Raw genomic sequence first — 14,268 nt, 5'->3', positions numbered from 1 at the left:
TATTGGTAAAAAATGCAATCAATGCTTTATTTGCATGTTAACGGCATGGCAGCCATGTTGGCGGTTTATCATATTTCTGGCAATAAAACGCAGGAATTGACCAAGTGACCATTTCGCACAAACTGTTATCGGTGGATAATTTTGCAAGTTTTTATTGAATTCACTCAAATATATGCTCACACTGGCAAGAACTGCAAAAAAACCCATTTTGTAATACAATCTATAAATCTTTTGCCCAGTTGACGACGCCATAGTGGATTACTCATGATGGCCTCAGCTGTTATAAATGCGTGAGCATTCTATGACTATTATATCTATGATGTTAACGTCACGGCAGTCATGTTGTTCAATACCAAAGAATATTTTGTTAATGCTATTGTGGGCATCAGAGGCAATCGTTGATAATTCTGTGGAGATTGGTTGCAATCCAAGAATGATAGTCCTAAACAGGCAGATCGAAGATGTTTTTCTACAACATGTGACTATTGATTTGCATTCAAATATCGAGACAGAAAATCCCCTTCTTAATTGATATGCATGAGGCGCATATCACCCAAACTTCTAAAATCTACCTCTCAGCATAAAAACTTGTCTTTTTTAGGATTTTGCATCAATTCAGTATGAATAATCGTGGGTTGGTTTTTATAAAAACCTTGGTATTAACACGCTCAAAAATTATCAGGGCAAGCACTTCCTCTTTAACACAAGTTTATGCAAAAATGTCCTATTCGTCTTTGAAGGTGTCATAGAAAATACACAATAAGAATATTTTTCTGCATTGATGATTATCATAACATTCATCAACATTTTATTTCAAGGGTCAAAACAAACTCAAGCCATCTCTATTTTTAACGTTTTTAATGGCAAAAAAAAAACTCCGAAAGGCTCTTCATCTATTTTGGCCAATATTTATCTCGTATGTCTCATTCAAGCAAATGTCTATTTCAAATCTCTGTAACATAGTAGTCTTAATCGACCTAATTTGTTGCACAATTCTGACAATCGTGCACATAAAGCGCTCTCTGTGTTCGCGTTACTTGCCTAAATATTTTGATTAACGTCGATTTTTAATATCTCTTATGTCAAATGACAAAAAAAGTGCTTATATGATAGAAAACTGATATATTATCGAAAAAGTCAATAATGATTTGCAAAAAACTGATTGTTTAGTCATTTAACGCATTCTGATTGGCTCATAGCACAAATCAACAGAAACGCACTTCGTTTGACATTGCTGGACCTTGTTCGGGATTGCATGATATTTCAGGACTTAGACCAAAGATTCTTCCCATATAAATGTATGTAATGAAGCTCCCTTTTTTAATTTTTGCGTAAGAAGTTTTTACTGTTGGATTTACCACACACTAAAGGAAGTACAAAATTTTTTTGTAAATTAAGTCATTAATCTTGTCGTCAAAGATTTGTTGCTTGAAAGTAATGTTGATTTGATTTTCAAATGATACAAACCAGTGTCATAATCTTTGATAAATATTATTTCCCAGCAAAAAATTTGTAAGAAAGGCCTTGAGTTGTAAAATATTTATTTGATACAAAATATTCTAAATTCCTTGCATTTGTCTAGCTTAAACATATATGGAGAAATGCCTAAGTGCTTAAACTGCTAATAATGTTTGTTTGATGGTGGACTGCTTACTTGTATCACTGATGATTCTATAATATTAGACTAATAATCTTTTTCATACTTGTATTACATTACAATTTTTACTTAAGTGCTTCAAAAGTTATGAATATGGAGTGTCAATTGTGTTTTTGTCTTTTTTTTAAGTGGGTATTGAACCTTTTGACTCTTTAATGGTGCAATTAATAATAACACAATAATATGGCATAACAGTTTTTTTAAAACGAACTCAAAATATTTTTTTGCTAACTTTTTGAAATATTTTGCAAAGTGTTTTTCTTTTTGTATACGCTCTGAACTTTGAAAAAGGACTGGGGCGAGCTAATTTTGCTCGGAAACACAAAAATTACCGAAAAACAGTGTTTTTTGCCCTAACAGCTTCATTTTCAAAGATTCAAACAATATTTTAAGGATAGACAAGTGTGTTTTACATCCTTTTCATGAAAAAAACGAGGGGTGTCCGTTTTATATTCAAGTTAGAAGGCATGTTTTCACGTGCCAAAACAAAGTTCGCTTTTCATCCTTCTAAAAAGAAGCTTAAACATGTACAAATGTCGTTCAAACTTGTTTTATATTAAAGTCCAAACATTGTTTAAAATTTTTAGACATTAAGCTGGCTTGAAGACCACTGTTTTTTGCAAAAAATCCGGCAATTTCGAAGTGATGTATTTCGCCTCCGTACCTTCAATGGCGGCGCTCATGCAGGCTTCAAAGATGGCGTCCAAGTTAGCCTTCCAGCAGTGAACTCGACATTTGAATAACTGGAATGATAACCGAAGCCAAAAATTGAAGCCAAAAAAATATTTGTCGTCATCATTCGTCATCACACGTCAGGCTCTAGTCTCTCGCGTGTTCATTTTATTTTTTTAAAATCATTTGTCCCTTGGAAATGGTAGAGTTCGGATCTTGATCAGAGTGTAAAAATAACGAAATGTTTGTAATGAAAAGGTTCACGGAAAGTGAATCAAAGTGATAAATCGAGAAGCAAGATGAGGTGAACTTAGTCGATCTGCTCTTACGCTGCGGTTTTCCTTTAAAACATATCAAAGTCTTTAAGGATATTCAATTATTGATATCGAGATGACAACCATTTAGTATTTCAAGTTTCAAGCACTATCAAAATCGATGAAAAATACAATCGCTCTGTAAAAAGTAAAAATGCGAGTTATAGACTCGATATTTTTTATGAAACTGGATATTCAAGTTTCTTTTTTATTCGGAAAAACAGATCTTTAAATCCACTTAAATGACAAAAAAGACAAACACTGTCTTTTTTGTTTTCCGTTTGAAAGTTTACCTTCCGACGAAAGAAAAATTTATGCTTGAATATTTTTTCGTCATATTTTCTATTGTATTGTCTTTTTAGCAAACAGTGTAATTTTCAGTTGGCTTTTCCTCGTTACAAGTTGTAAGTTAAAACGAACTCTCTGTAGTAAAGTTTCAGCTGTAAAAAATAATCTTTTGCGAAGAGTTGGCCTCGTGTGTTGTTTGTCGTGATGTTGTTTATATGTTTATGCTTTTGCAATTTGTATTCAAATTTATATTGGCCGTGTATGTTTGGCACTCAGGGGAATGAAACTGACGTACAAACCGCGTGAATATTCGACTTTGAAGGACTGGAACTGACGTACAAACCGCGCAAGAGACTAGGACTTTGGCTTCAATTTTATATCTATAAAATGTATTGTCGTTATCATTCCAGATATATATATATGGAGTTCACTGCCTTCCAGTTGTTATGGAGTTCATTGTATGTTACTCGTATGTACTCGTATGTCACTCGTATGTACTCGTATGTACTCGTATGTTACTCGTATGTACTCGTATGTACTCGTGTGGTGTTTTAGTCACGACCCAGTAATATAACAAATAGAACTCGGCAACACGCTTTGATTCTTTATCAAGCAGGACCCGGAATTCGAGAGATATTTCGACAATTCTCAGACCCGGGAGAAGATGAGGACTTTGCTAAAGCGGAAATACTTCTTATGGAGTATTTTGGACCACAGAAAAATCGATTATATGAAGCTTATAAATTTAGACAGGTAAAGCAAGACGAGTCCAAAACAGTTGACCAATTCCTTTCAAGGTTGCACTCGTTATCTAAGAGCTGTGAGTTTGCTGATGTGGATTTTGAAATAATTGTTCAAATTTTTATTGGTTACAGTCATGTGCGAAAACAATCATTAAGAGATCCTGAACATACTCTGAAAGATCTGTTACTTGAAGCAAGGCGCGAAAAAACAAGTAAAGTAGGAGCAGCGAACATCGAAGAGCATTTGGACAGCCACGCTTTACATAAACTAAAAAACCTATGAAGAAAATTCCCAAGACCGATAAACCACAGAAGATAGGCTTTCACTGTGGAGGTAACTATCTCCACCAAGACAAACCGTGGCCAGCGAAGAACAAAACATGTGCCGGCCAAATGTGGAAAGCTAAATCACATTGTAAAGCCAATGTCGCAGCCGAAATGCGCAGAAAACCAAAACACTCGCTAAACTACGCCAAGATATACGATTGGTAAAGACTGATGAGAAGAAGATAGCAGCAGTGGCAATAAATCGGAATACTGTTATGCAGTTTGTAACAATAACAAGCCAAAATGTCCTGAAACGTAAATAGCGCTCAATTGACAATATGTCAAAATGAAAATTGACACTGGCTCAAGAAAAAATATAATCGACAGGAAAACTTTCCGGAAATTTCGAATTACTGAGCTTTGAACCCACATCCGTGAAAGCATACCCATTTAATTCAAAAACAGTCAAGATGGAAGGGAAGTTTCGTGTCCTGACGGAGTCAAAACACAAGTTCACAGTTGCTACTATATATGTGACATCAGACTATGGCGACTGTTTTCTTAGCTCGGAAACAGGAAAAGGACGTGTAAGCATAAACTTGAACAAGATTAACATGTCGCTAGAAAACTCAACACACTCACAACAAAGGATGCAAAGCTCCATCACATCTTGGACAGACATGCACCGGTCTTTGACGGACTTGGGAAGTTAAATAAGCAAATTAGACTAGGAATGTATGAATCTGTGCTCCCGGTTGCACAACCACAACGACAAACACCGTTCCACCTGCGCCAGAAAGTTGAAAGTGAAATACACAGACTAGAAAAAGATGACATGAATGGAAAAATACCTGAAGGCATGCCCACTGACTAGGCCTCTCCTGTGGTTAGTGTTCCCAAGCTCGATGTTAAGATTCGATTGTGTGTTGATATGCAGATAGCAAATACGGCTATCAAACGAACCAGACATCCCATACCAACCGTGGAATCTGTATCCATGGAGCTCAATGGAACGTGCATATTTTCAAAAAAGGTAAAAGCTTTCGTACAGTAACCACAACGGTCAGCGAACAGAGAAGCTTGTTGGGGAGAGCAAATGACGGCTCTAAGTTTATCCAAAATTATGTGAGTCATTTCATGTAAGTCGTCATTTCAGAATGAGTCATAATTTCAAAAAGTCGTTGTTCCTAAAGTAATGACCGTTTATAGAAATTATCATTTCAAAAAGTTGTCATTGCATACAAGCAACGTCATGGGAGCTTAAAATATTCTTTATGACATGCAGTCGGGTGCAGAGAGACGCATTGTTTGTGCAGTGATCGAAAAGTTCTCACACAAAAACCTAAACGAGAATGTTCCGTTGTTAGCTTGAGGATGATTTGTTCGAGAATCTCGATATTACACAAACGGCAATGACTACAACAATCGCTTGAGTGTCCGCAATGAATGGATTATGTGTTACATCATTTGAAAAAGTTAAAATCATGGATTTAAAAGTTTTCAGAAGATTTCTAAAGAAATGAATAATGATGTATTGTAATAAAAATTCCGATAGCAGGACCAAAAGTTGTGGGTTTTGTACACCATTGTCGTTTAAGCATGTCTACAATCGATTTAATGAAGTCTACAAAGTCGTTTGATAGACTGATAATTTACAAAGTTCATTACCTAGTATCGATAAGAAGCAGCAATTATTTATATTGATGTGTTATCCAGATTATATTTTGCTTTTCCTTGTCCAGACTATCAAGCGAGGGAGTAGCCAGCCTGTATGTTTTGGTTAAGCTTTGTAAATTTCAAAGCAATATCAATGCTCATTTAGGAACTTTTTTAAAAAATTTTGTCTAAGGTGACAATATTTTACATTATAAAACAACAATAATAAAAAGCATGCGCTACAAGAATGTAGGGTTAGGGTTAGGTTCGGCGATTAAGGTGACGGTGATTTATAATGACTACATTTGTACTAAAAGACAAATGTAGTCATTGTAAATTAAGTCATCTTAATTATGTTTGTTCTTAAGTTTATTAAGTTTTATTATGTACCACGCTTAAGATGCTATCAAAAGGTTTAAATCCTCACATTTTAAATTTTGGCTTTATACAGATCAAGCAACTCCTTTATGCCAGCTACGCCACGTAATGGATACCAGATGATCAACATGAGTTTGTTGTTGTGCGCGTGCTTCTACCTCGTGTTTTGCCACAGTATGAAGAAAAAGCAGTAAGACAACTTCCCTGTTTAACTTACTGCTGTATTTAATTAGATTACAGGCAGTTAGCCTTTTCCGCGTGACTATTGGTCAAAAAATGCAATTGACCGGCTGCATAATGCTAATCACATGCGTAATAAGATCTCCGCTAAATAGTCTTATGAACAGATGATAATAATCTTCCATGAGATAATAAATCTCATTGATCAAATAGTAACTAGACTCATTTGTTTTCCAAATAACAGTTGTATGATGTTCGATGCAGAAGGTCAGTAGCATTTTTATAGTATAGTTGTTCAAACGTGTCATGCATATATAAATTTTTTAATGATCGCTTTATTCCATTACATTGCACTTGTGCAATGTTAATGATCAAACCAGCTTATAATTGCGTGATTCTGATCGTTGGCGTAGAAACCTCGTTATATTATGGGAGGAAGGGTAACACAAATTCATATATGCATGTTTTAGTCCGTAGAAAATAATTGATTTCAAAGGAAATCACCAGAGCAAAACATGAACTTACGATGAGCTCCTCCCAATTATGGAGTGAGCTACGCAATGGATTCAGATACATAAAAAACCATTAAGCTTTGAGCAAATTATTTTAGACTTGAATGAATCAAATAAACATCACACCCTAATGAAATTTTATAAGTGACTTCCCTGTATACTATTAGAGACCTGCTATATTGATAAATCATAAATGCTACTGATCACAGTTCATAAAATTCTTTAAAATTATAGTCAAAATATGAATTGCCGTAGGGAGCGTTACTCAATTGAAGTTTCCCAGCTGTTGAGTCACATAAAATCAAATTTTCACTCATACAACCACGCCTAAACTTTTCACTACAACCATCCACCCCCAATGACATGTACCTGCCTGCGCAAGTATCAAGCACTGTAGTCTGCAAATTTAAATGTCAGTGTGATGCTCGCTTTGTAGTTAGAACTCCTCAAAGGTCGAGTGATAGAGGTGCAACTACATTTGCTGTCTACATTTTCCAATTTTCAGGAGTAAAAGCATCAAGTGGTAACGATCTTGCATACGAAGCTGAAACAGACGTAATGAATTCATCAACCACCATGGCAAATAAGCTTCGAAACATTGTCGTTAGGAATTTGATGCTGATACTGATAATAGTGGGAGTTATAAGTGGTTTCATCCTTGGCCTTTCCTTAAATAGTCATGTTCAAAGCTCTGCCTATACTGTCGAAGAAAGAAAAAAAATAGTCCTCTTGACAGGATTTTTTGGCGACATATTTGTACGACTTCTAAAGCTTCTTATTATTCCATTGATCATCACCAGCATTGTTCTTGCTGTCGCTTCGCAGGACACCGCAACTACAGGAAAACTTGGTCGGCGTACAATTACATATTATTTAAGCACTACATTTATCGCAGCTATCATTGGTGTCATGCTTGTGTTAAGTATTCGTCCCGGAGATACCGCTGTGCAACATAAGAAGTCACAAATGAAACACGTGGATGCATTGGACTCGATATTGGATATGATAAGGTTTATTATTTTGCTGAATCGAAAACATCTTTATAGTCGAATAGAAACCGATTTCACATAAAATAATGAAGGCAATAAGTATTCCTCCCTCAAAAAACAAAGAAACCATACGTTCGCTTGCCGGAAAATACTAACCTTAAAACATGATTAAAGTATTTTAAAAATTTAAAGTTTGTTAGGAAAAATTGTTTGGTGAGAATTGCTGATCATGTTTTATAATTTACGTATTTCTTAGTCACTTCTAGTTATTTGAAAACATGAAATTCCTCTTTAATGCTTGTAGAAAAATTAAAAAATTGTTATTCTAAGTGTTGAGTAACTAGTAGATAAATTTTTGTAAAAACTAATTCGTCTTCAATGTTGAGTATTAGGTTAAACTTTTTTATGCGCACACAGTTAGTTTTCGTGCTCCTGGGTGTTAGAATGATCAATGATTTCTACAAAAAATTCTAAAAAATGTACTGCATTTATGTTAGATGATTTGCTGGTGCCCAGTCTCGTTTATCTGTTTATCAAAACATCTCTCGATTTCCGTGCATGTCAAATAAATTTTGAGTGGATTTTATACATGAAAATATTTTTGCAAATGCCTGACTATAAGGCTTAAACGAAAACATCTATTTGACTGATATTCTGTTTTTTCACTCACTGTATAGAAATGTTTTTCCTGATAACTTGGTGGAGACCACATTTCGTACGGTAAAGTGCTGTTGTCGTTCACTTTATTGTAGAAAAGAAAATAACTGCCTTCAAGTTTCTCATAGAATTTAACGCTTACAACATGGCCAGCTCCATCCATTCTTTACAAGATTGTTATCGTTTTACTTCCTGAAGGAAATGAATGACAAAAAACCTCTACAGCTTTGTTAAGTGAAAAGAAACATATGATTACTATCAATTTGATTTTTATGGCAAATCACGATTCCTGGTACACTTGAATGAAGACCATTTTTAAGCCTGACTTTCATGTTCATTGTATCCATTTTATAAAAGCTTCAGAAACTTTTCTTCAGCTCAATTATGCATGTACTCAATGCATTTTTTCTTTTGAAGAAGCACATTTTCAATTATCTCAATGACAAAGCTCATCGACAACAATTTTGAAATCATCATGATCACACGTGAGGCAATTAAATTTCAAATTCTTTTTCACAATTTTAATTTTACTTATAGACCCAAACTGCTTACAAAGATGACGTCACGTCTATATATAATACAACGATTCCAGATCGAAATATCCGAGGGAACCTGGAAAATCTTACGAAGTTTTTGGAGAACAACGTGTATGATCCTTGGAGTGTTAATGATAAGTCACCAGATGTTCGTGTGATTAAGAAAAATTCTAAAAAAGTTTGGGCGAAGATCGAAAAGACAGATCAAATGAACGTTTTGGGAATGATCACGTGTTCAATTGTATTTGGTATTGCTTTGAGTAAACTTGGACCCGAAGGTCAACCCGTCAAAGAATTACTTGAAATCTGCCTCAAAATTGTTTTCATGTTGATTAACGCCGTTATGTGGTGAGTTGCACTAAATGTAGACTATGTTATACATATATGTGTGTCATATATGTATCAAATGATATGCAATGCTTTAGTTTGCTTTATAAATAAGAATGGAAACGAATGACTTTTACAATGTATGTTGATACTAACCAAAAAAAGAAGGATGGCATCTTAAATTTTTAATTGTATATCGAAGTATTCTGTGTTTTTCAATTTTTCTTACTTTCATTTTTGCCCTTTCCTCTGCAAGATGTTAACGCATAGTAAAAATGATCAAACGTAGTAAAACGTAATTGATAGGAAAAACTTACGACGGGTTAAGTAACAGACTTGTAAATCGCAAAATTAACTAAATAACTATAATGAAATTTTTTTCACTTGTTGAATGCTTGTCAAAAGTTGTAGAGAGGTTGGTCCAAACGATTGCTTAGCATGCTCAGTGAACAAAAGATATCAAATTGTTTGCCATCAATAGCTATAAACAGTACTTTCCACTGCGTAGTGATATCGTGATATTTGCCACATTACTTTCAGCTGCCTCAAGGTGTTGTGACATTTGCCATTAATACTTCGGTGGCAAATCCTTTGCATTTCTTATTTTAAGTGTGTTACAATTTTTATAGATAGGCAAACCCTTCTCCCATTGAGAAATACAATGTTCATATTTCTAGTTTTGGATAAACGTCACTCATAACAATCATTTGTCGCATTATTCCCTAAAACTGTATTCCATTTCCTACAATTAATTCATTACAATTTAACTTTTATAAAAAAAAAATATGGAATGAGTGGGTGCTGCCTCGCTTTCAAGAAAATCAGGCACAACAGAAAGTAAACTGGCAAGCTTACCACGCCACTCTATGAAGTACATAACAATTTCCAGCTGTTTATTTTTTCCTTTCATTAGCTTGGTAAAAAACTCCACCTATATTTAACACACAGCACACAAGTGAATTTCCTAATATGAACCATGCGCTTTTGCTGGACCATGAGCTCGTATCATAATTTTTTCCCTTCTGACTGCTTTCAGGACATCTCCATTTGGCATATGCAGTCTGATTGCTAGCAAGCTTGTTGAGATGGGGGACATTGGGAAGACCTTCCAATCGCTGGTATACTACATTACGACAATTATCGCTGGCGTTGCTATCCAGTCGCTGATCGTTTATCCGACGATATATTTTATATGCGTTCGGAAAAACCCTTTTCGATATCTCTTCAACATGCAGGCAGCTGTTTACACTGCGTTAGGAACAAGTTCCAGGTAAGGTAGAGAGCGAGTTTTAACTTTAAAGTTAGTGCATTGCACGAAGAGTAATTTCCTATACAGAGATTGCTCTTCCAAGAGGCATAAAAGAAGTATGCCACGCTGAAGCTGATATACAAGGGGTGGGGTAGGGGTGGACAGGTGGCTAGTCACCACCCTTTCTTTGGTAAAAATTCTTAAAAAAGCATAAATTTTTGTTTTGTGACTTATTATCAAAACTACAGAAGTCGAATTTCTAGTAAAACAATATTTCGATAAGGCATTAAGTGGCCAATTAAATGGAGCAATTTCAGCCCGGGTGAGTTTCAGCCGATTGGCCGAGCTGAAATTTCAACAAGGCCTGTTATAATATCCTATCAAAATAGTGTACGCGTTTACATGAGAACAATTCTAGCCCGGGCTGAAATTCTGAATCTGTCATGTAATCGTTTCAGCCCGGGCTGAAACCACAGCTGAAATTATTCACGCATGCGTAATTGCATACTTATTTCTTATTATGACGACAACAAATTAACGACAACTGGCGATCATGCCTCGGACGAGCTTCGTAATTTTCAGTCCGGTCTAAACACCTGGCTGAAATTGACAATATAATCACACAAAATTTCAGTCCGGGCTGAAATTGCTCCATGTAATCGGTCCTTAAATGCATATTAGGCGGCATTAAAGTGTAAACAAAACGATTTTCATTAGGCAATAAGCAAAAACCAACGAAACTCTAGATGAAACTTAGACACTGGCGTAACAAGACAGCAAGTGTTGTTCATGCTACTTAATTTTCAATGCATGATTATTTATTTATTTTTGTTTTACAGTGATTAAACACAGAAAAATTAACATAGCAGGTGTAAATCAATGGGCTAGCTATAATAGTGCAGACGAAACACGTCGGACAGTATTTTTAAGAGAGCTTTCGAAGATGCTTGGAAAGAAAAGGATTCAAATAAGCAAACAACTTACTAAAACTACAACTCTTTTTCTAATGCTCAAGCATGTAACAAAATTGATTTTAAAGTTGTTTAAGAGACGTGAGTGTTGACCCAGATCCTCCAAATGGAATTCTTCAGCGCCCTCTTTTGTCACCACCCTAGCAGAAATCCTGCATCCGCCCCTAGCTACAGCTGCTCCTTTTACATAAAATTTGACATATACTTAAAGGATGTAAACTTTATAACATTGAGATGAGACCTTTCTAGTTTCCAGTGCAACCTGTTAACATTTTAAGAGTGAAGAAAGTAGGGAAGCCGCAATGAAATGCTACTACTTGCGTATAGCACCTGATTGCAATTTGCCAGCTCTAGGTCTATTTTCAAATATTATAACATGATTGTCATATGTTTTCAATTTAGCGCTGCAACTCTGCCTGCAACTTTGAAGTGTGTGAAAGAAATGAACAAAGTTGACGCAAGAGTTGCTCATTTTGTCTTACCGATTGGAGCAACAGTGAATATGGACGGTGCTGCTGTGTACGAAGCAGTGGCTTGCATATACATCGCACAACTGAACGGCTACAACTTTGGTATTGGAAAGATTTTGATTACATTGTAAGTGCTAATTTATTGTATTCTCTGAAGAAACATGTGCCGTAGCTATATGCCAAGTCTATTAAGAACATAAAAATAAACAGGTCTGTCTGTATAAAAGACTCTATATGAATTCCTGTTTTCTGCATCAACATTTTTTGTCACTTGTGATATAGGATGCATGCAAAGGGAAAGTATGCAATCTTCATTAAAGTATGCTCCATTTAATTCCTTTCCTCTGAAGTTTCAATATAAATTTTGATGTGCGATAAACACTTAAAGTAACCTCGCCATTTCTTGGCTTATAAACAACGAATATATTCAAAAATACTTTCAAAAATGTTTTTATTTTCATGAATCTATTTATTGTATTTCTTATGAATGTTTGTCTAAATTTTGTAAGGCATACTATCTGCATTAACTATTTTTTGCAATTTCAGCACAACATACTTCAATTAGGTTTCTTCAGTCTATTTTCATTCATTTTGCAGATTTACCTCTGCCACAGTATCCATAGGAGCTTCTGCAATCCCTTCTGCTGGATTAGTTGTATTGATCATGGTACTAGAAGCTGTTGGCTTGCCTACCAGTGATGTGGGATTACTATATACAGTTGACTGGTTTATGTAAGTCTATACGTATTCTTTGTGTTTAATTGCATATCGATGAGTTATCTACTTGATTAAAAAGACTACAATTTTTTGCAAAGAATTGCAAAGATTGCAATTGGAGTTAAGATCGCTGAAAACTAGGATGGAACATTAAATATAACAAATTTGATTCATTCGATTCGAGTTCTGCCAAAGGTCTCATCGGTATGCATATAAGCTTGTGCAAACAAAGTAAACATCTTTTGCTTCTTAACTCATAAAGTAGAAAATGCATAAATCAATATTCTCCTCGATCTTTCGGGGCCCCTAAAATACATTGTTTTTTATGCCTGTTTTAAGAGATAGATTTGTTACCGCTTGTAACATCACTGGAGACGCAATTGGTTGTGCTGTGATCGAAAAGTTATCACACAAAGAATTAGATGAGAATGTTCCATTGTTGGCTTGAGGCATTCTAATAGCTGAAGAAATTTATGGATGGTTTGCTTGATGGAATCCGCCTATATAACATAAACGGCTACCAATTCACCTTTGTTTGTTCTTTTTGCATGTTATGGTACACAGTATAGAAACAAACAGGAGTCCCACTCTATAGAAATTTTTTGTGTAGCGCATATCTAATTACGCATGTCATTAGAATAGTGGCAGCCAGTCAATTGCTTTTTTCGGCCAATAGGAGGGCAGAGATGGCTAGCCGCAGCCAGTAATCTAATTAAATATACAGCAGAAAGTTGCACATTGGAGTGAGACTGCTGCATGTATCTATACTGTGTTTTGGTATAGCAATCGATAGTCAGAACTTCATTTAAAACAATATTTAGTTTGTTTGCATGTAATGATGTCATAATAACAACGTTGGTTTCAAACTTTTAAAGAGCGCAATGGTGCATATTTATAGGTTAAATATGATTTTTTAAATTGTCAAAGGACAATTAAGCAGTTGCATAACTAATTTACAATGGTTAGTATTTCTTGTATTCATAATTTATGAAGTCTTATTCCTCTTTACTCTTTTATGTCAGTGTTTGGGTTGCTATTTCAATAAACAAGACTATTTGATTGAGCAATATATGATCATACTTTCAAATTTTTTTACGAGGTGACACATCGACATCTTAAGCGAGACATGTTTGAAAACAATGCATGGAAACGAAGATAATGTGGTGAACCATATTGCTTGGTTAGAAGAAAGGACTTTAGACTTTATTTGACTTTTATTGAAAACAACATTTTGTTCATTTTTATCAAAACTTGATGAACAGGAACATCAACATAAGTGGACTTTTTAAAAATTATACTCGCGAGAAAACTCATAGCTAAGGATAATATAGTTTGTAGTGAAGATTACATTTAAACGAGTTGTATTGTTTTGTGGTTAGTCGTTTACGAATGTTTGTTTAACATTACATTTAAAACTGCTAAGTGTCTGAGTTTTTGCATTTCTTACCATAGAAAGGAATATAACAAGTCGATGGTCACTATAGAGTGTTTTCATCAGTCGTTAAGTTGGGGGGAAATCCGATATATTGAAAAGAATTTATTCTAATTTCATGCTCAGATGGGAATCGGCACTTTTACATACTCCAACTACATGGCTGTTTGACGTCATATGCAAACACTCTATACGCAGTTGATCAAACATTGATCGAGGAGTACCATAGATCGTTCGTTTGTGCGTATACGTA

General features: G+C 35.0%; 1 protein-coding gene across 3 annotated transcripts; it reads left to right on the top strand.

Moving 5' to 3' along the window:
- Nucleotides 1-3,554: 3,554 nt before the first annotated feature.
- LOC124446806 (excitatory amino acid transporter 1-like) lies at nt 3,555-13,652 on the top strand. Of its 3 annotated transcripts, XM_046997687.1 has the most exons (10): nt 3,555-3,684; nt 3,807-5,080; nt 6,049-6,165; nt 7,173-7,677; nt 8,334-8,376; nt 8,851-9,197; nt 10,213-10,446; nt 11,799-11,993; nt 12,464-12,598; nt 12,923-13,652. In XM_046997687.1, exons 4-10 carry the CDS (start codon nt 7,226-7,228, stop codon nt 13,029-13,031), a joined length of 1,515 nt encoding a protein of 504 aa, XP_046853643.1. In that variant the 5' UTR covers nt 3,555-3,684; nt 3,807-5,080; nt 6,049-6,165; nt 7,173-7,225; the 3' UTR covers nt 13,032-13,652. The 3 variants fall into 3 exon arrangements, with proteins under 3 accessions (XP_046853643.1, XP_046853642.1, XP_046853641.1); XM_046997686.1 differs by having other exon boundaries at nt 3,555-4,974; XM_046997685.1 differs by lacking the exons at nt 3,555-3,684; nt 3,807-5,080; nt 6,049-6,165 and adding an exon at nt 6,291-6,422.
- The last annotated feature ends 616 nt before the right edge of the window (nt 13,653-14,268 follow it).

Source organism: Xenia sp. Carnegie-2017, unplaced genomic scaffold (assembly GCF_021976095.1).
Source record: "Xenia sp. Carnegie-2017 unplaced genomic scaffold, XeniaSp_v1 HiC_scaffold_22, whole genome shotgun sequence".
NCBI lineage: Eukaryota > Metazoa > Cnidaria > Anthozoa > Malacalcyonacea > Xeniidae > Xenia > Xenia sp. Carnegie-2017.
This window is presented reverse-complemented; position numbering and strand designations above follow the sequence as displayed.